Below are 21,130 nucleotides of genomic sequence, written 5' to 3'. Positions count from 1 at the left end.
GAGGAGGAGGGGGGAAAGCGGGGGTGGGGGTGGGAGGAGAGGGAAGGAAAACCGAAAGTAGCAGCAGAAGCCAGACGGGGTTGAGAAACCTACAGAAGAGAACTTGCTCTTAAAGGCTCCAATATATGTGGTCTTGTCAGGAAGCCAGGAAAGCAAAGGCTCAGAATGAACAACGTTTTGAAACAAAAGTCAAAGAGAATTGTTAACCTTTCTTTCAACCTATAAATAACAAGAAAAAAAATCAAGGAAACAGCAAAGGAAGTAACAGGCAGCAGAGAGAAAGCAGAGCTGCTTAACTCAGTCTTTGCATCCGTCTTCATGCAAAAAGAAAGTTTGGCCCCACCTACCAAAAACATAGCTGCAAAAGATAGACTAGAAATAAAAGTGAAAAGAAATTTTAAAAAAATGGTTAGAGAACACCTGTCTGATGTTGAATATAAATCACCGGGACCTGACAGATTACATCCTGGAGTTCTAAAGGAGCTGGCAGATGTCATATCATAACCACTGTACCATATCTTTCAGAAATCCTGGATCATTGGGGAGCTATCAGAGTACTGGAAAAGAGCCGATGTGGTTCCCATCTTCAAACAAGGGGAAAAAAGAGACCAAGGAAACTACAGACCAATCCCCCTAACATCAATATACAGGAAGACACTGGAAAAAAATAATCAAAAAACATCTGCGAACATCTAGAAATCAGTAAAGTAATAAGTAGAAGTCAGCACAGTTTGTTAAAAATAGATCACGCCAAACCAATCTTATTTCATTCTTTGACAAAGTGACTAAATTAGTAGACCAGAGAAATGTTGTGGACATAGTATACTTAAGACTTCAGCAAGGCATTCAACAAGGTAGACCACAACCGACTTCTTAAGCTAGAAAAAAGTGAGATAGATAGCATGACCATTAGATGGATTTGTAACTGGATGACAAATCGTCCTCAATGCATAGTCCTTAATGGTACCACATCTACATGGAGGGAAGTAAGCAGTGGGGTACAACAAGGTTCTGTCTTAGGCCCAATACTCTTCAATATCTTCATAAATAATTTAGATGAGGGAATAGAAGGGGAACTTATCAAAATTGCAGATGATACTAAGTTGGCAGGAATAGCCAAGACCTTGGATCAGGGGTCTTGTACCTTTTGGGTGTCAGGACCACCAAATTCATAATTTTAAATCCCGCAGACCACTGGGGGGGGTGGGGGGAAGGCTCAGCTGCCTTTCGGGCCTACCTGTCTGCTTCTGCGAGGCCTCTGGGTGGGAGGCCCAAGAGAAAGTGGGAAACAGCCTGGAAACTTCTTTCTCTCCAGAAGCTTAGTCAATCTGAGTGAAGGAAATGAAGACAGGCAGACGGTGGCTTGCTGACGTCAGTGGGAAAGTCGGTCCCATATTCTACAGCTGTAGTTGTGACAGGACTGGCGCTTTGGTCATCCTGAAGCAGCTCCTCCATCCGGATGCACTGGCCTTCAGGGGAGCTGCCTGCTCCCCATGGTGGAGCTGGAAATCTCCGCCATAGGCGGTGGCATGTGCAATGTGCAACTTTGCAGGTGGTGCAATGGAATGAGGTAATGGTGCTGTTGCGGCAGGGGGTGGTGGTGGCCCAAGTGGGCCGAAGCGGCAGTAGCGATGGCTGGAAGGTATGGGAGTGAAGTGCTACTTGCATTTGTGCGGCATCAGATTCCACCTTCACCGCGGTATATTTGTGCCAGTAGGTGGTGCCAAGGCAGCCCTTGTCTCCTACTGCTTGGGGCTTGGAGCGGTAAACCACGTCCGGGAAGTACTAAGCAGAGAGAGGCAGCCAGAGTCAACCCTAGCTCTGCTCGCCACTGCGGACACTAGATCGGCCCTCTGCAATCTCTCGTCTCTCGAGGCCGAAGTTACTTGTGCTGCTTCAGGGAGTGCTCCTCGAGAGACGAGAGTTTGCAGAGGGCCTATCTAGCATCTGGGCTGGCTACAAGAGAAACGTTCACTCGGCCATATTTGAGATTTCTAGCTCCAATGGACAGGAAAGCTAGGGCTGACCCCAGGTGCTTCTCTCTGCTAACAGGCGGCCAAGCTAACTGACTGAAGGACTCCATACTGTCCCTTGGAGTCAAAGACCTGAAGCGCGAGCGGCTGGACTATCATCTGTCAGAAATGGTGTAGGGTCTCCAGCTTGGGTGGGGGGTTGGACTAGATGACCTACTAGGTCCCTTCCAAATCTGTTATTCTCTTGTTGTTAGGGAAAACATACCCCACCCCCAATTTTACCCCAGAAAAAATTTTCTTTTTTTCAGAAAATTTGGGTTGCTTCTCAATCACCTGCCAGAGGATTGTATCCCTCTGTTAATGGCTTTCCAAGATGGAGGACTGGTAGGATATATGCTTCTCTCGCTCGGCTTTTAAGTTTTTATTACGTCTTTTATTGCGGTTTCTTTTTAACTGTGCTTTCAGCTTTTACCCCCTGATTCTTGCAGGGGAGTTTTAATGCAAAATTGCATACCAGTTAATTTTTCAACTCTCTCCCGGCAACTCCCATTTTACTCTGGCAACGAGCCCGGTTTTGCAATTCTTCTGATATCTCTGTTTGTTAGGCCTAATTGCCTGGCCTTCATTACACATTCTGCTTGCGAACAACTTGGCAAATGTTCCCTATGAGCTGCTTTAACTGCACTGACTGCTTTGATGTATATGGGCTGACCTCTGTTGAAGCTTTACCCATATTATTTGTTTCTAACCGGGGGACCCTATAAACCAGGGATTGTTTTAATCTACTATCAAAACATTAACCTGCTTTGGGCCTTATTACTACCCAATATCCTCCACCAAGAGATCAACTGGCTGCCCTGATATGAGTCCACACAAACGTCGCCGTTCCTTGTCCCCGAGGGACCCCTGTGTGGAGACCTCCCTTGAAAACACAATGGGCCCCTTGCCTAAGATCAGAAAGACTGACACCATGAAATTGAACCAAGATCCGAACGTATCAATTACTTCCTTGGACGAATTCTTCCAAAATTTAATATCTCTGGAGTCTCTGCCCACCTCTCCTTTGGAAGAATCGGAATCCCCGGCTGCTTCACTCTGCAACACACTTCTTTGCTGGACTGTCCGACACCATCAGATGCTAGTTCTGTCTTGCCCTGTTTCACTGCTTTGCCGTCCCCTATCGACTCAGTTCAGTCCTCGGATATCCAGCTTTTGCAACAGTTCTGTCTCCGTCTGGCCAACTCTATTACCCTTTTGACATCCTCTGTTGGAGTGCTGGAGGGCAAAGTGGAATCCCTTAGTAAGTCGGCCTCAGCATCACATTCATGTAGAACCAACAGACATGTACTGGGCTCGTCCCGAATGGATAGCCATCTCCCTCCACGACTGATGCTGTTAGTGAATCTCCAGTTGCTCTCAGCCAACCTATGTCTGAACCTGGCCCACTCTCACTTTAACAAGCAAGACTGGACCAACCGTAAAACCATATTAGACACATTGAGACTCTTATCCAATTCTCACATCCTGAACAATGAGCTGCTTTCTGTGGAATGGCTTCCTAGCACATCCCACCACAAACGCCTGATTCTCAAATTCAGCTCATCCAAGACCCCCTCGCTTTTATGTGGCTTTGCAACCATCTGACCCACTTTGGAGTCTTTCCCTCAGAGATGCTTTATAAATACCCATCTATCCTCCCTTGGGAGGAAGCCGATCAACGTGGACACTTGTCGTCGGACGGGGATAGAATGCAAGGATCTTCACACGGAAGCTGGTAGCCTTTTGAGGGCTTTAACTACCAGTTCCACAAATCCGCTGGCGACCAGCAACAACAGGAGGACGACCTCCGGACTAGAAATGTTGCACTCCCAGATCAATCCCTCTCTACCTCAGATTCTGAATGCCTATCAGGACTCGGCCCCTTATCTCTGACCACTTCTTCCCTGGTGTGTTCTCGAGCAGACGATGAATTACAGAGTTGGATTATAACGGTAAGTATTTATTTACCTCACAGCTACAGCTCTAACACAATTCAGAAGAAGTACAATACGAAGAACCTCGAACTCAGCCTGACAGCTCTTTTATACCAACTGTCAGACGGCTTAACCAATAGGAACATCCAACATTACAAAGGATCCCAACAGGGGCCAATTCTCTTGAGCATGCTCAGAACACAACACCCCTTTCCCCTGGAATGGTGCATGCATAATCCTCGAGGTATGTGGGTCGATGTCGGAGACGCCCTGAGCGCCTCGGGCTCGCCCTAGGCAGGTGTTCTGGCTGGACAGGGACATTCCTACCCCTAGAGCTTTCCACAGACCAATCTTCAACTGGATCAACATGCGCCGGCCCTGGACTGTCTTCCTGTACCCTGGGTGAGTATTCTCGAACTGCCCCTCTGCTACTGGTAGGTGTTGGATTGCACGGTTCATTATTCCAATCGGAAGAATGGGTGTCCCCAAACCTCGGCTCAACCCTATCCATACCCCTGTCCATCTGTTCACTAAGCTCGGTAGGCGGCACCTTCCTAGCTCTGATTTGATCCTGGTGCCGACGCCAGACTCTACCTTGACCCATATCTATTTTATAAGAACACGGCCCGGTTACATCTATCACTCGTCCGGGAATCCACAACGGTGAACCCCCATAATTCCTGGCATAAACTGAATCCCCCACCCCGAAGGGTCTGGTTGTACTATGGGAGTCCAGAGGTTTACTAGGGGCATATAGAGGATGCAAGCGATCCAAAACGGTCCGTAGACGCCGGCCCATAAGTAACTCTGCGGGGCTCCGGTTCGTGACCGGGCAGGGTGTCGTGTGCTGCACTATCATATACTCAACCAAACGCTCCGGCCACGCACCCGGGCCTATACAGCCAAGTGCATCCTTTGCTGAGCGAACAGCCCTTTGTGCAAGGCCGTTGGCCGCTGGGTGGTAAGGCGAGATGAGGCAATGCCGAATGCCCAGCCTTGCCAGGAACAGCTCGAACACTGATGCCGTCAGTTGAGGACCATTATCCGACACCAGAAGGTCGGGCAACCCATGTGTGGCAAAAAGTGCACGCAAAACCCTTATGACAGCGTCAGATGTGGTGGAGTGCATTAGCACCAATTCCACCCATTTCGAATACGCATCTACGACCACTAAGAATATCTGCCCATGGAAAGGGCCAGCAAAATCTAAATGTATGCGGGACCACGGACCCATAGGTTCCTCCCACTCATGGGCTTTTTCTTTAGGGGGCAGTGGTCGTGACTCCTGACAATGCTGACAAGAGGCCACCCAATCTGTGATGCTTTTATCTAGGCCGGACCACCAGACGTAACTCCTTCCCATAGCTTTCATCCGGACAATACCGGGGTGACCGGCGTGTAGTGAGACAAGGACGGTCTTTCGAAGTGGCTGTGGGACTACCACCCGGTGACCCCAGAGTAAACAACCCCCTCGGGCTGATAATTCCAGTTTCCTGGAAACATACGGTTGCCAGAGGGACCCCAATTTCCCCGAAGGCCACCCCCTTTTAACCCAGTCCAGGACTTGAGAGAATTCAGGGTCACGAGGGAGTGGCGGGCAATGTCAGCAGCAGTTAAGGCAAAAGAAGAACTGTCAATCAAAAACACAGCCGAAGCAGGTGCTGGGTCACATAAGAAGGTGGTCACGGGGCAAGGACTCAGAGCGTCTGCATGGGCCAGATGCTTCCCAGGCACGTAGGTAAGTGTATATTGGTAAGCAGCCAAAAAAACAGCTACAGCTCTAACACAATTCAGAAGAAGTACAATACGAAAAACCTCGAACTCAGCCTGACAGCTCTTTTATACCAACTGTCAGACGGCTTAACCAATAGGAACATCCAACATTACAAAGGATCCCAACAGGGGCCAATTCTCTTGAGCATGCTCAGAACACAACATTCCCCTTCTGCTCCGAGAATCTCGCCTCCCGAAATGCCACACACTCAGTCCCCGCAACTGGCTGGTTTGATCTTTCAGACCCCTCGGGCTCCCCCTCTTTCCCCGTCTATCATCATCACCAAATCACATAACGGCTGCATTTCTTTTGATGACAACAACACCATACAGTTGTCTCCCCCAACAGTTCTACCTGTACGACATTCAAGCCACTATCGAGACCAGGACGACAACCTCAGTCCAAATCTGGCTTCCCTTCAGAATTCTCCAAGAACTAATAATGACCCTAAAACTAAGCAAGGAAACCAAGGCAAGATAACAGATTTTTTCGGTCTAACTGTCCCCCGGTCCCTCCACCAGCCCCCTGCTGCTTCTAAATGACAGTCAAAGATCCACTCTCCAACTCTTCCTTGGTCCATCATGAGTTGAAACATCGCAGGGTGGGCTTCCAAAAATGCCGACCCGGACTTTTTGAACTACCTCAAAAACTTTCAAATTCTCATATTTCAGGAAACGGAGGTCAACGACATTTCGCTATGTGGTTTTGAAATCATATCCCTGCCAGCCCATCCCTCACTGCTTGGTGGTCGTTCGAAGGGCGGCCTTGCAACAGGTATCTCCCTGGATTTGCACGCAAACGTGGCTCTTGTGGACTCTCTTCCCCTTATGCCCAGGCAAATTTGATATCCATCAGAAAGCTCTCGCTCCTGGTGTTTAATGTCTACCTTCCTCCCGGGGGCTCTCACCGGGACTTGGATGAACTGTGGGCCGGTCTGGAAGACTTTCTCGTTACCATCATACTTAGATTGCCTCATTCTCTGGTTCTTCTGGCGGGGGATCTAAACGCCCGCATTGCGGGGACTTGGGAAACCCTAGTTGCCTTTCGCTGATGGACAGGCCCGGCCAGGTATGACCATCCCCTGGATACCCTGAAAGGGAGAGTTTCCAAGGATCGGAAAGTTGACAAAGCGGGGACCTGTCTAGCTCTCCTCACAGTCAAACTAGACCTCTTCCTCCTTAATGGCAGATGTGCCCCGGATGTCTCTGGGGAATTTACCCACTTGGCCAAAAATGGCAACAGCACAATAGACTATACTTTGGTTTTGAGAGCCCTTTGGCCATACATTTCTTCCTTCAAAGTAGACGACAGGATTTTCAGTGACCACCTTCCTCTCATTATGGTTGCACGGCTATATAGACCTCAAGGCCATCCCGCTCACGTTGTCTCAATAGACTCTAATCCCAGAGGCTCCCCAATGTTGCCGAAATGGTCAAAGTCTCTGGCCCTTTTCCACGCACGCTTTTATCATCAAGAAGCAACCAATACCTTGTCAGCCTTAACCGGCACCAAGGCCACACCTGGTGTGCTACTGACCGCCTTCACTGAGTGTCTAAGCGGTCTTATAGCCTCTTTTCAGCCCCCCACCCTTATCCCTGGTAGAGTTTCCTGGAGGAAGGGAGCTCCTTGGTTTAACTCACAATGCAAACAAGCCAGGAACCATATGAGATTTATATATTCTGCCCACAAACGAATAGGTTCATTGACGCCCCCCCCCCCCGGCTTATTTCGAGGCCAAGAAGGCATACAAGCTAGCCCTTTCAAGAGCTAAGCAAGACTGGCACCGGCTAAGGTGGAACGCATTACTAGAGGCCGCGAAATCCAGCAACCCTCGAGATTTCTGGAGTCTGTTAAACAGGACGCCAACTAGTAGGCTCACTCATTCCATCTCTGCCACTACATAGGAACTCTTTTACGACACTCTTTGCCAAAGAGGTTGTAGAAAAAATGGTTTTAAAAGTAAAAGTAAAAAAAAAAATTGGCCACGCCCACCATCACATTACCCTCCCCAAGCCACGCCCACAGAACTGGTAGTAATAAATTTTAGATTTCACCACTGATTAAAAATAGTAATATTTTTTTATATCTTTGTTTTACAGAGGAAAATTCAAGAACAAAATAAATAACTAAATCTGAAGGATTGCTATCCTTTATAACAAAGGGTGTATGTTCACTACAATTATAAGTATTATCTACAGTGCTTTCAGAACATATTCAGAGCCCCTTCACTTTTGTCAATTTTGTTACGCTTCAGCCTGATTCTAGATTCATTTTCTCCTCATTAATCTACATTCAGTACCCTGTAATGACAAAGCGCAAAGAGCATTTTAGAAATGTCTGTAAATTTATCAGACGGAAAAACTGAAATATCACAACTTGGTGGCAGCCATCCGGGCTGGGACACGGTCAGCCTTAGATCCGTGGGGCTGCCCTGGAGGCAGTGAGGGGGCATTTGCTGCCCCGCCCTCTGGGTGTGCCTGGTGACTGTCTTGCCCCTCAGGCTGATTGTGTTCTGAGCGCTTCCCTTTCACCCAGGACTCCAGCTCCTGTGCGTTCATCACTTCCTGTGCACACACCCAGGGGATAGGCCTGAAGTGGCAGGGGCAGCGCCTCACTGGCTCCAGGGCAACCCCACGGATCTAAGGCTGACCCATTCCAGCCCAGATCGCCACCACTAAGTTGTAGATCAGTACTGTCCCAGCCTTGCAGCATGCAAGTGCTTACCTTTTACCAGGACCAACCACAAATGGAAAAGCCACGGCCACTGGTGGCAGAGTCACCAGCAGTGCTGCCATTTTCTCCCCCTCCCCTTGTCCCTCCCTGAGCATGAAGGAAGCAAGGAAGGAAGGGGATAGGAATGAGAAGCAGGGAAGGAAGGAAAGTAGGAAGGAAGGAGAGGGGAAGGAGAGGGAAGGAGGGTCTGAAGGAAGTCCTGTGTTAGAACTTGGGCACCAGCACTTGCTGCCTTTTCGCCATCCCCTCCCCGTGGCCTTCTGATGGTCTCCCATCCTCTCGCTGAGGATGCCTAGGTTACAAAGCTGGGTCTCCTCTCAGGGAGAGGGAATGGGCCTCCTTCTGATCCACATTTTGCCCTCGCACACCCACCATGAGCAACCTGGCCAAGGAGAGCGAGCACAGCAGCAGCAGCAGCCTGAAGCAGGAGGTAAGAATGGCAGTCTACAAACACAGTAAGGATGGAAGGATATTGACACTGCCTCCTTTACCCCCAAGATGTAATTTGAACAGGGACTCCTACTTGTCTTTGTTCATATTCACAGCTAGTCTTTCAAACTTTCAAACCAAAGAGGCTTGATAGTACAGTGGTAGTAAAGCACCCTGTTATTAACACCAGCTGCCTGCAGTTACTGCAAGTTTGACTCTCACCAGGCTCAAGGTTGACTCAGCCTTCCATCCTTTCTAAGGTAGGTAAATTGAGGACCCAGTTTGTGGGGGCAATAAGCTGACTTTGTATAAATATACAAAACTATGAAGGCTATTGCTTAGAGCATTGTAAGCCGCCCTGAGTCTCCGGAGAAAGGCGGCATATAAATCAAATTTAAAAAAAACAAAACTCTTCAAACTGACATTATAATTTCTTTATCTAATACCTACCTTCAGTAAAATCAATGCCTAACAATATATAGTTCAGATTTACTGAGCAGAGACAATTGGACAAAAAATATCAAAAAATTAGTAGATTGAGGTCAGTGGTGATTCGTATGTAAACAATTCTGCATTTACTGAATGATAAGAAAAGTTATACCATAATTCCTCATAAGGTACCATGTTCCTCCAAAAACACGACCACCCCAATAATAATCCCAACCCTATTTTTTGGGGCAGGGGCCTAATATTACCCTTACCCTGAAAATAAGCCTGGGGGAATGGGCGTGGCTAGCAGGAGTGGCGGCGCGGGTGGGGGGGGGATTGTCCGGCTGCAGCTGCAGCCCACTGGCCCCTTGGGGCAGCGCAAATACCACTTTTGCCCTTCTCTTTCTGGGTGCAGTGCTTCTACTAATTGGGCCGCTTCCCTGAAGCCGGCACCTTCGCGGCCAGCCCCTTTGCTTTTCCCCTCTTATTGGGAGGCTCGTGGGATGTATTTTGGCGAATGGGAAGAAAATTGAGGGGGAGGGATTTTCCTGCCTGTCATCCATTCCTCAAGCTTAGCACAGACTGAGGAAAGGATGCCAGGCAGGAAAATCCCCCCCCCATTTTCTACCCATTCGCCAAAAAGCCTCTATTCCAAACACTGAAGGTTTGGAATGGAGGCAACCGTGTATCCACAGCAGAGGTGGGTTCTACTTACCTTTACTACCGGTTTGCAATGGGGCCGTGTGTGCTCTTCTGCGCATGTGGAGAAGCATTTTGATGACATCAGGGTTGGTAGGCGGAGCCTCCTGCCGGTTTTACTACTGGTTCTATAGAACTGGTGCGAACCGGGGGCAACCCACCATTGATCCATGGAGCATCCAGCTCACAGAGTCTGGCCTTCTGCACCTCAAAAAAAGTAAGACTCCCTCGAAAATAAGCCCAAGTGTTCATTTTCAAGCCTAAAAGAAAATAAGACTCGGTCTTATTTTCTGAGAAACATGGTACTTACTAAGGCACGGGCCAAATGGCTTTGAATTTCCAAGAACAAAAAAGACGTCACTTTCTGAATTCTATATTATCAATGATTTTCAAGGACAAACGAGTCTGGACCAAAGGCTCTTACATTATATTGAATGAAGGACAACTTTATTCCAGTAATTCATGTGTTATTCATTTTACAAATACCTTTGCTTGATGGCTTCCAAACAGCTCAAACTACAATCCCCAGAATTTCTAGTTAGCTGGAAATTAAAGGAACTGCAGTCAAACACACCTGAATGTCCTAGATTAGAGATGGCTACCCTTTAGACCGAAGTGTCACATAAAACCTGTTAAAAGACTCAGGAGTTCAAGAAAATTGAAGATGGAAAATATCTGGAGGAACTCAACTTGTTCATGGCAATTCTCCCAAGCACGCAGAGAAATGTGTATATTATAGGAGGCTGGAAGCTGGTTTTATGATTTACGATACTCTTTATGGAGAGGCAAATCTACCAAGGAAAAATATAGTGTTTGTTGGATTATGACGGATAAAAAATAGGAAAGGATGATCAGCATTAAAATCCTTCCCCATGACCAGACAACAAGGTACATATATAGCAGCAGTAGCTGCTGCTGCTTCAGTGCCCGCTTCATTTACTTCTAGAAAGGACTTGTGAACAATTTTAGACACATGGAGATCCTGAGCTCCTGACATTCCAGACAAATCAGCTTTGCCACTGTCAAACACATCTACTAGCCCCAATGCTGCAAAGTAAGGTTCAAGATCATATTTTTCTTCCAGCTGAAATTTAGGTAGATGTACATTGACATCCACGCCAGAATTCATATTCTTTGGCTGGGTCCATTCTTGCAGTTTTTCCAAAGTAAGCTGCTTCTCCAGCTAAAAAGGCAGAGAAAGAGAAGTAATCATTTGCATCATTGTGCCACAATATTTCCATTTCAGCACAAAGAAACTCCTTGCTGAAAAACAGAACATCTCTCACTTCAGTATGAATGAATTTGCAGAGTCAGAGAGCAAATTTCTCTATCCCAGACATGGTCTTTCTCTATGGGAAACAATAAAAATATGGCAGTGAACTAATTGCAAGAGGGTTGGTGCCTCATGCTAAACTATTTGCAGCTTTAACAGATGTTCAGATGGGAAAAAATTAACGCAGAGTTTATAGCATAAACATTATTAGAAGTAAACATAGATTTTTTAAAAAAGTATTTTCAAGCAAAACCGTGGTTGTCCTGTCCAAACATAACATAAAAAGCGTCTATTGTATAGATACCTTACTGTTTACTATTTAAGATACTATTTAAATCTAATTCAGATCTAATCTGTTTTCAGCTCTTTCTCCTGAGATGGTTAGGGATTCATAGTGTCTGGTACAAAAATGAAGAAAACTCTTAAATATTTTCTGGAGATCCCCAAAATAAGGCAGCCTCTCTTCAGAACCCAACTGATATATGTGGAGCCACTCAAGGCATCACATAAACCACAACTTTGTCTATGTGTATGGGTGTCCTACCAAGTATTCATGTAATATTTAGAATAATTTTGTTTAGGACAATAATTTTATAGCAATAGCAGGAAACAATAGAATCACCTGTTCTAGGCCTGTGGAATTATCTTCAATGTTGTCAGGCAAAAGGATGATCATGCTAAGATCCTTTCCCTTGTATGGCAGTTCCAGCACACAACACTTGCATTCGGGGATATAACCAATGGGAAGCTTCTCTTTCATAAACATCATCTTCACATTCTTCTTTTCTCTCTGCATTATATTAAGAATATTACAGTGAGGAGTCTATCAAACAACAAAGAAATAAAGATTCTGTATGTATATGCTGAAGTTGATAGAACTAGTTCTGGGAAGTGGATCTTTGCAAAACTGTATTAATATATAGCTGTTCTTTGGAATCATACAACTCTTTTAAACTAAATGAAATTCATTTCCAGGTAAGGATAAACAGAACATCTAACCAATTTATAAAATAAATCAAGGGAAAAACCTTCCTATAGTATTAAAATAAATAAAAACTGCTTTATTGCTTTCCTTTGTGTATTAGAGCAAATAGAGAGGTGACCCACTAATTTCAGTAAAGTATTTCAGAATGGAACTAGGTTTAACTTATGGGAAAGCTGAGATTTGTAACTAGAGATTAGGCTCAAAGGAACTGATATAAGGCTTCAAAAACATGACTACAGATAAATTAGAATTATGTTTTCAGCGCTATCATAAGAGCTTGATGATGCTTCATACAATTGCTTATTGCTACACGTGCCTAAACAACAAGCTGTTGTTACAGAAGATAGACCAAAATAATAATCCTTTACCTTATTTAATCTAAAAGGCTTGTCTTCAGTATTTTTTTCTTTAAATTCCTTTGCCCAGTTGCCTTTAAAGTAGACAGCATTCACCAAAATCAATTTAGTCATTAGATTGATTGATCCTTCAGATAACAACTCTGGGATTTTACCTTGATGGAGAAATTTCACTGTTAATTAGCTGTGCCAGGAATTGAGGCCTAAATAATATCACCAGATCAACGAGACTAATAGAAAATGCACTTTTCTATTCTTATTTTGTTAAATGTACATTTCTGCTCTGCAATTATTCTCAACTTGCTAACTGGATCTCTTATTAAACAGTATACAAAAAGAACCCATTCTGTAAGATTAAGTGTTCCAAACTATTATTTTCTTTCTCTTTTATCAATTCTTTTATGGCAGCGTTATGGCAAATAAAAGTAAGGGTTTGATTATCATGTAGACCCAAGAAAAGATAAAACTATAGTTGTTATTTAAAAAAAAAAATCCCACCTTCAGTTTGCTGTTCAACCCATTGGTTAATTTCCTTTTTTGCCTTGTCTGGAGCATTTGAGAAATCCACTGTGGATAATTCAGCTCCATACAAATTCTGGGTGCTAGTCAAGAAATCCTAGTAAAATGGGACATATAATATTTATAAATGCTAAAATAAATTATAACATTATAAAATAAATAGAATTATTATGGATAGCAACAAGAGAAGCATTTTCATTTAACAAATGAATGAATGAATGAATGAATGAATGAATGAATAAAATCATCCACAATCAATTAGAGATTCAATGAACCTATAAAACTGCATATTTCAAAGCTGTGATGGAATGTGTACCTGGAGAAGCAGTGAGAGGTGAGGTGGGGAAATTTTAACAAAATACCTAATTTTCTAGGGGTGAAATCCAGCAGGTTCTTACAGATTCTAGAGAACCGGTAGTGGAAATTTTGAGCAGTTCGGAAAACCGGCAAATACCACCACTGGCTGGCCCCTGAGTGGGGTGGAAATGGAGATTTTGCAATATCCTTCCCCCAGGAGTGGAGAGGGAATGCGGATTTTGCAGGATCCTTCCCCTAAAGTGGGGTGGGAATGGAGATTTTGCAGTATCCTTCCCCTGCCATGCCCGCCAAGTCATACCCACCATGGCCACAGAACTGGTAGTAAAAAAATTTGGATTTCACCACTGAAATTTTCCCAGAGAGAGAGAGACACCCAGATTAAGAGGTTGTGCAGTCCCAAAATGGAGGGGGGTGGGGGAAGAGGTTCAGGGAAGCCACACCCTGGAATCTCTCAGGATAGAGTAGGTTAGATGGTTATAAGCTTCATTTGGCTAGATTCTGTCCATTAGGTGTAAGAAAATGAATGACTGGATATGAGTGGATCTCACAGTATTGTCTTTGGGCTGGGCGGACCATAGCAGACCTAATTAAGAGAGATTAAGGATTTACTTAAAACAAAGGATAACTGTTTTGATGAGTATCATAAGCCAGTGGTGACTAACCTTTTCCGGACTGAGTGCCCAAAGTGCGGCTGGACTCACAAAATGCAATGCGTACATGGCCCCCCCCATGCACGCCTGGCCCCCTGCACACGCCCTACCCCTCACGCATGCATGGGAGAGACCCAATGACTAACTGGCCAGTGGGAGGAGCGTGCACAAGCGCAGTGGAGCTGAACTGGGGCGACAGCTCGTGTGCCCACAGAAAGGGCACTGCGTGCCACCTGTGGCACGGTGCCATAGGTTCGCCATCACGGCCATAAACTAATAAAATTTGAAATTGATCTATAAAGCCATTCTGATGGTCCATTAATTATTGATGTTTATTTATTTAGCAATCTACTTACAGACAAAAAGTTGAAAGTTTTTTCTCCATACAATCTATTAGCAAGTTTCAGAATATAGGGTGCATTGCTCCGGTTAATTTTAGCATTGAGAGTGTGAAATACTGAATGAAGGTCTTCAACTCCATCAAAATGAAGTGTCTGCATGGAAAAGATAAGTCCTAACTTAGTACCAATAAGACCTGGTTAGTTCAAAAATAATTTTGTCTAAGAACAATGGAGACATTTCAGAAATCTACAGATTTGCAGGTAGATAGCATACATAAACAAATAGTACAATGGACCACTCTCTGCAAACTTAGGTTTCAATTTAAAAGAGGCGCATACAGTATCTAAGATTAATACAATGGGTTATACGTATACGAGGAAAAATTAGGGATTTATCAAAGCCTGAATGTGTTTACCATATATTCTGTTTTAGGAAAGTGACTAAACAGGTGACTTCATTCAAAATTACTTACGGTTATCAAGTACAGAATCCATGTAGACTACAGCACAAAAGAAACTTATATGGAGAAGGAAAAAGTTGAATATTAGTCTGATTTTCATAACAAATGGTTTTTTTGATAAAGAATAGCAAGAGGGTAGACAACATTTCCTTTGAACGCAATGGAGAGCATGAAAATGTTTATTTCTTTCCCATTTGCACATTTAGTATGAGGGGCTGACACTCTGTCATTTGGAGACCAAAATATTAATTCCCCATAGAGGCTAAACCTTTTTGGGGAAGGAGCTTTTGCTTTCATTTATCACAACCTACTACTGTAATTGGGTGCTTGAAAATTTCAGCATAGCAGACAATGACATCAGTCTATATGCTGAGTTTGCTTGAGGCATAGCGAAAAAAAGAGAGCATTGCCTCTTTGTATGTTTTTGTATATCAATTTTGTTCTTACATCCTTATTCCGTACAGGTTGGATTAAGTGTGGAGAATCTAAACCAAGGGTTTTCAAACTTTCTCAGAGTCTAACCCAGAGGTCTTCAAACTTGACAGATTTAAGACTTGTGGACTTCAACTCCCAAAATTCATAGCTGGCTGGAGAATTCTGGGAGTTAAAGTCCACAAGTCTTAAAGCTGCCAAGTTTGGGGATCCCTGCTCTAACCTGTCAGTAAAAAAATACAATTCCAAGGACCTCTGATCAATAGGCCAACTTTAGTGATAGAAAATTGGCTACCTACCTTCTATCTATCTATCTATCTATCTATCTATCTATCTATCTATCTATCTATCTACCTACCTACCTACCTACCTACCTACCTACCTTCTCTCTCCATCATTTCTCTGTCTCTCCCTCCATCCCTCCCTCCGTCCGTCCGTCCCTCCATCATCTGGCTAGCTGATGACAGTAGCTACCTAACTATCTCTATCACTTATCTATCTATCTTTATCATCTATCTATCACCCTTAGTCTCTTGAAAATTTTTTGTTCAGCAGATCAGTAGTAAAACTGATCCTGTCTCTTACTAACTTTTTGGAAGTCCTAACTAAAGCTGGCGATTCACTTAATACATTTTAAGAAGATGATTCATCCCTAAACTAGAGGCGGTTTTTCCAATACGCAGCACTTAAAATTCCACTCTCCTTACAAAAGAGCCGCATTTCCTCATATTAGCAGCCATACTAACGTGTCAGAAAAACACCTGCTGACCTTCAGGAGTTCCGAGGCTGTGTTACCGCGGGCCCCTAAGGCGACCATGGCCAGGGCGGAGGATACACTGAGCGGAGAAAAGAAAACGTTGCCGGTTGGGTGGGCTTCCGTCAACTTTTGGAAAAGATCCAGAGCAAACTGCGAGTTTGCATTAGCCAGTTTATCCATAGTGACGAAGGGAAAGCTTGAAAACAAGGAAAACGAAAGAAAGAAAATTACATCTGACGCAGCTTTAAAATCATAGCGCCAATCCCGAGCAACGGACACCGGAGAGCAAGCGCAAGCTTTAGACGGCAACCAGCGACCCGCCCTTACCTGCCGAGAGGAGACCAGCGCCGATGCTGGTGGATGCGCAGAGAGCCACAGCCGCGCAGATCCCGGGTCTTGGGGGTGCGAGGAAGGGAGCGCTGGGGGGCCTCTGGAACTGGCGAGGCGGGAGCGCCCTGGGACTCCGACCTTCCCCGAACCAGGCAGGCTTCGAGAGTTGGAAGGCTTCCGAGGGGCGAGAGGAGGAGGAAGGGTGGGGTTGCTGTCTATCTGTTCACAGCCGCATAATGCCTCCAATATACCCCCTTAGCCCACCCGCCACAGCTGCACAAGCTCCCTGAACGGAAAGGGAGGGAGAGGAGAGGCGAGGAGGAGGGGGGAAAGGGGGGAAAGGGGGGGTGGGGGTGGGAGGAGAGGGAAGGAAAACCGAAAGTAGCAGCAGAAGCCAGACGGGGTTGAGAAACCTACAGAAGAGAACTTGCTCTTAAAGGCTCCAATATATGTGGTCTTCTCAGGAAGCCAGGAAAGCAAAGGCTCAGAATGAACAACGTTTTGAAACAAAAGTCAAAGAGAATTGTTAACCTTTCTTTCAACCTATAAATAACAAGAAAAATAAATCAAGGAAACAGCAAAGGAAGTAACAGGCAGCAGAGAGAAAGCAGAGCTGCTTAACTCAGTCTTTGCATCCGTCTTCATGCAAAAAGAAAGTTTGGCCCCACCTACCAAAAACATAGCTGCAAAAGATAGACTAGAAATAAAAGTGAAAAGAAATTAAAAAAAAACGGTTAGAGAACACCTGTCTGATGTTGAATGAATATAAATCACCGGGACCTGACAGTTTACATCCTAGAGTTCTAAAGGAGCTGGCAGATGTCATATCAGAACCACTGTACCATATCTTTCAGAAATCCTGGATCATTGGGGAGCTATCAGAGGACTGGAAAAGAGCCGATGTGGTTCCCATCTTCAAACAAGGGGAAAAAAGAGACCAAGGAAACTACAGACCAATCCCCCTAACATCAATATACAGGAAGACACTGGAAAAAAATAATCAAAAAACATCTGCGAACATCTAGAAATGAGTAAAGTAATAAGTAGAAGTCAGCACAGTTTGTTAAAAACAGATCACACCAAACCAATCTTATTTCATTCTTTGACAAAGTGACTAAATTAGTAGACCAGAGAAATGTTGTGGACATAGTATACTTAAGACTTCAGCAAGGCATTCAACAAGGTAGACCACAACCGACTTCTTCTTAAGCTAGAAAAAAGTGAGATAGATAGCATGACCATTAGATGGATTTGTAACTGGATGACAAACCGTCCTCAATGCATAGTCCTTAATGGTACTACATCTACATGGAGGGAAGTAAGCAGTGGGGTACAACAAGGTTCTGTCTTAGGCCCAATACTCTTCAATATCTTCATAAATAATTTAGATGAGGGAATAGAAGGGGAACTTATCAAAATTGCAGATGATACTAAGTTGGCAGGAATAGCCAAGATCCTAGATCAGGGGTCTCCTACCTTTTGGACCTCAGGGACCACCAAATTGATAATTTTAAATCCCGCAGACCATTGGGGGGGGGAGGGAAGGCTCAGCTGCCTTTCGGGCCAGTCTGCTTCTGCGAGGCCTCTGGGTGGGAGGCCCAAGAGAAAGTGCCTGGTCCTGGCACACAGCCTGGAAACTTCTTCCTCTCCAGAAGCTTAGTCAATCTGAGTGAAGGAAAATGAAGACAGGCAGATGGTGGCTTGCTGACGTTGGTGGGAAAGTCGGTCCCATATTCTAGAGCTGTAGTCGTGACAGGACTGGCGCTTTGGTCATCCTGAAGCAGCTCCTCCATCCGGATGCACCGGCCTTCAGGGGAGCTGCCTGCTCCCCATGGTGGGGCTGGAAATCTCCGCCATAGGCGGTGGCATGTGCAATGTGCAACTTTGCAGGTGGCGCAATGGAACGAGGTAATGGTGCTGTTGCGGCAGGGGGTGGTGGTGGCCCAAGTGGGCCGAAGCGGCAGTAGCGATGGCTGGAAGGTATGGGAGTGAAGCGCTACTTGCATTTGTGCGGCATCAGATTCCACCTTCACCGTGGTATATTTGCGCCAGCTGGTGGTGCCAAGGCAGCCCTTGTCTCCTCCTGCTTGGGGCTTGGAGTGATAAACCACGTCTGGGAAGTACTAAGCAGAGAGAGGCAGCCAGAGTCAACCTTAGCTTTGCTGGCCATTGCAGACACTAGATCGGCCCTCTGCAAACTCTCGTCTCTCGAACAGCCTGGCCAAAATTACTTCTGCTGCTTCAGGGAGCGCTCCTCGAGAGACGAGAGTTTGCAGAGGGCCGATCTAGCACCTGGGCTGGCTACAAGAGAAACGTTCACTCGGCCACATTTGAGACTTCTAGCTCCAATGGACAGGAAAGCTAGGGTTGACCCCAGGTGCTTCTCTGTGCTAACAGGCGGCCAAGCTAACTGACTGAAGGACTCCATACTGTCCCTGGGAGTCAAAGCGCTGAAGCGCGAGCGGCTGGACTACCATCTGCCAGAAATGGTGTAGGGTCTCCAGCTTGGGTGGGGGGTTGGACTAGATGACCTACTAGGTCCCTTCCAATTCTGTTATTCTCTTGTTGTTAGGGAAAACATACCCCACCCCCAGTATATTTTCAGAAAATTTGGGTTGCTTCTCAACCACCTGCCAGAGAAATGGAATGTAAATACAGTAATCACTTTATTTATTGGAAAAAATAAAAGGGCAAACAGAAAAAAGGGGCAAATCTGAAGGAAGTTCACAAGGATTAAAAACGGGTGTGAAATGCTCCCAGTTCGGACCGGATCGGCCGATCCGGTAGCGATGGAGGCGGGTGATTCGAAGAACCGGTACCAAAAATCCCTGCCCCCCCACATGCCCAGCTGAGCCGCACAATCATCAGAGGTTTTTTTTTTTTAGTTTTAAAAGCATTTTTTCGACAAGCTCTTTGGCCAAAAAATGCTTTTAAAAGTAAAAAAAAAAGCCTCTGCTGATCAGGCAACTCAGCTGGGATCGTCAGAGCCTTTTGAAAGCATTTTTTACAACTCTTTGCCAAAGAGGTTGTAGAAAAAATGGTTTTAAAAGTAAAAAAAAAAAAATTGGCCACGCCCACCATCACATTACCCCCCCAAGCCACGCCCACAGAACCGGTAGTAACAAATATTAGATTTCACCACTGATTAAAAATAGCAATATTTTTTTATATCTTTGTTTTACAGAGGAAAATTCAAGAACAAAATAATTAAATAATTAAATCTAAAGGATTGCTATCCTTTATAACAAAGGGTGTATGTTCACTACAATTATAAGTATTATCTACAGTGCTGTCAGAACATATTCAGAGCCCCTTCACTTTTGTCAATTTTGTTACGCTTCAGCCTGATTCTAGATTCATTTTCTCCTCATTAATCTACATTCAGTACCCTGTAATGACAAAGCGCAAAGAGCATTTTAGAAATGTCTGTAAATTTATCAGGCGGAAAAACTGAAATATCACAACTTGGTGGCAGCCATCCGGGCTGGGACACGGTCAGCCTTAGATCCGTGGGGCTGCCCTGGAGGCAGTGAGGGGGCATTTGCTGCCCCGCCCTCTGGGTGTGCCTGGTGACTGTCTTGCCCCTCAGGCTGATTGTGTTCTGAGCGCTTCCCTTTCACCCAGGACTCCAGCTCCTGTGCGTTCATCACTTCCTGTGCGCACACCCAGGGGATAGGCCTGAAGTGGCAGGGGCAGCGCCTCACTGGCTCCAGGGCAACCCCACGGATCTAAGGCTGACCCATTCCAGCCCAGATGGCCACCACCAAGTTGTAGATCAGTACTGTCCCAGCCTTGCAGCATGCAAGTGCTTACCTTTTACCAGGACCAACCACAAATGGAAAAGCCACGGCCACTGGTGGCAGAGTCACCAGCAGTGCTGCCGTTTTCTCCCCCTCCCCTTGTCCCTCCCTGAGCATGAAGGAAGCAAGGAAGGAAGGGGATAGGAACGAGAAGCAGGGAAGGAAGGAAAGTAGGAAGGAAGGAGAGGGAAGGAGGGTCTGAAGGAAGTCCTGTGTTAGAACTTGGGCACCAGCACTTGCTGCCTTTTCGCCATCCCCTCCCCGTGGCCTTCTGATGGTCTCCCATCCTCTCGCTGAGGATGCCTAGGTTACAAAGCTGGGTCTCCTCTCAGGGAGAGGGAATGGGCCTCCTTCTGATCCACATTTTGCCCTCCCACACCCACCATGAGCAACCTGGCCAAGGAGAGCGAGCACAGCAGCAGCAGCAGCCTGAAGCAGGAGGTAAGAATGGCAGTCTACAAACACAGTAAGGATGGAGGGATATTGACACTGCGTCCTTTACCCCCAAGATGTAATTTGAACAGGGACTCCTACTTGTGTTTGTTCATATTCACAGCTAGTCTTTCAAACTTTCAAACCAAAGAGGCTTGGTAGTACAGTGGTAGTAAAGCACCCTGTTATTAACACCAGCTGCCTGCAATTACTGCAAGTTTGAATCTCACCAGGCTCAAGGTTGACTCAGCCTTCCATCCTTTCTAAGGTAGGTAAATTGAGGACCCAGTTTGTGGGGGCAATAAGATGACTTTGTATAAATATACAAAAGTATGAAGGCTATTGCTTAGCGCATTGTAAGCCGCCCTGAGTCTCCGGAGAAAGGCAGCATATAAATCAAATTTAAAAAAAACAAAACTCTTCAAACTGACATTATAATTTCTTTATCTAATACCTACCTTCAATA

At 45.5% G+C, this 21,130-nt stretch overlaps 1 protein-coding gene across 1 annotated transcript; it reads right to left on the bottom strand.

Moving 5' to 3' along the window:
* Nucleotides 1-10,430: 10,430 nt before the first annotated feature.
* Nucleotides 10,431-16,916, bottom strand: LOC148114850 (leukocyte elastase inhibitor-like). Its single transcript, XM_087890275.1, has 7 exons — nt 16,430-16,916; nt 16,115-16,298; nt 14,468-14,605; nt 13,123-13,240; nt 12,637-12,779; nt 11,906-12,073; nt 10,431-11,193 (listed from the first exon to the last, which is right to left on the bottom strand). Exons 2-7 carry the CDS (start codon nt 16,280-16,282, stop codon nt 10,786-10,788), a joined length of 1,143 nt encoding a protein of 380 aa, XP_087746401.1. The 5' UTR covers nt 16,283-16,298; nt 16,430-16,916; the 3' UTR covers nt 10,431-10,785.
* Between the last annotated feature and the right edge of the window lie 4,214 nt (nt 16,917-21,130).

This window comes from Pantherophis guttatus, chromosome 3, assembly GCF_059756535.1.
Source record: "Pantherophis guttatus breed Tessera chromosome 3, ASM5975653v1, whole genome shotgun sequence".
NCBI lineage: Eukaryota > Metazoa > Chordata > Lepidosauria > Squamata > Colubridae > Pantherophis > Pantherophis guttatus.
This window is presented reverse-complemented; position numbering and strand designations above follow the sequence as displayed.

What these genes read in the sequence shown, in the direction of transcription:
- LOC148114850 (XM_087890275.1), bottom strand. Translation starts at nt 16,282, where the DNA reads ATGGATAAACTGGCTAATGCAAACTCGCAGTTTGCTCTGGATCTTTTC. An exon ending in AAACTTTCAACTTTTTGTCT is followed by an intron (nt 13,241 to 14,467) that starts GTAAGTAGATTG and finishes CCATTTTACTAG; the next exon opens with GATTTCTTGACTAGCACCCA. An exon ending in AGCCTTTTAGATTAAATAAG is followed by an intron (nt 12,074 to 12,636) that starts GTAAAGGATTAT and finishes AATATAATGCAG; the next exon opens with AGAGAAAAGAAGAATGTGAA.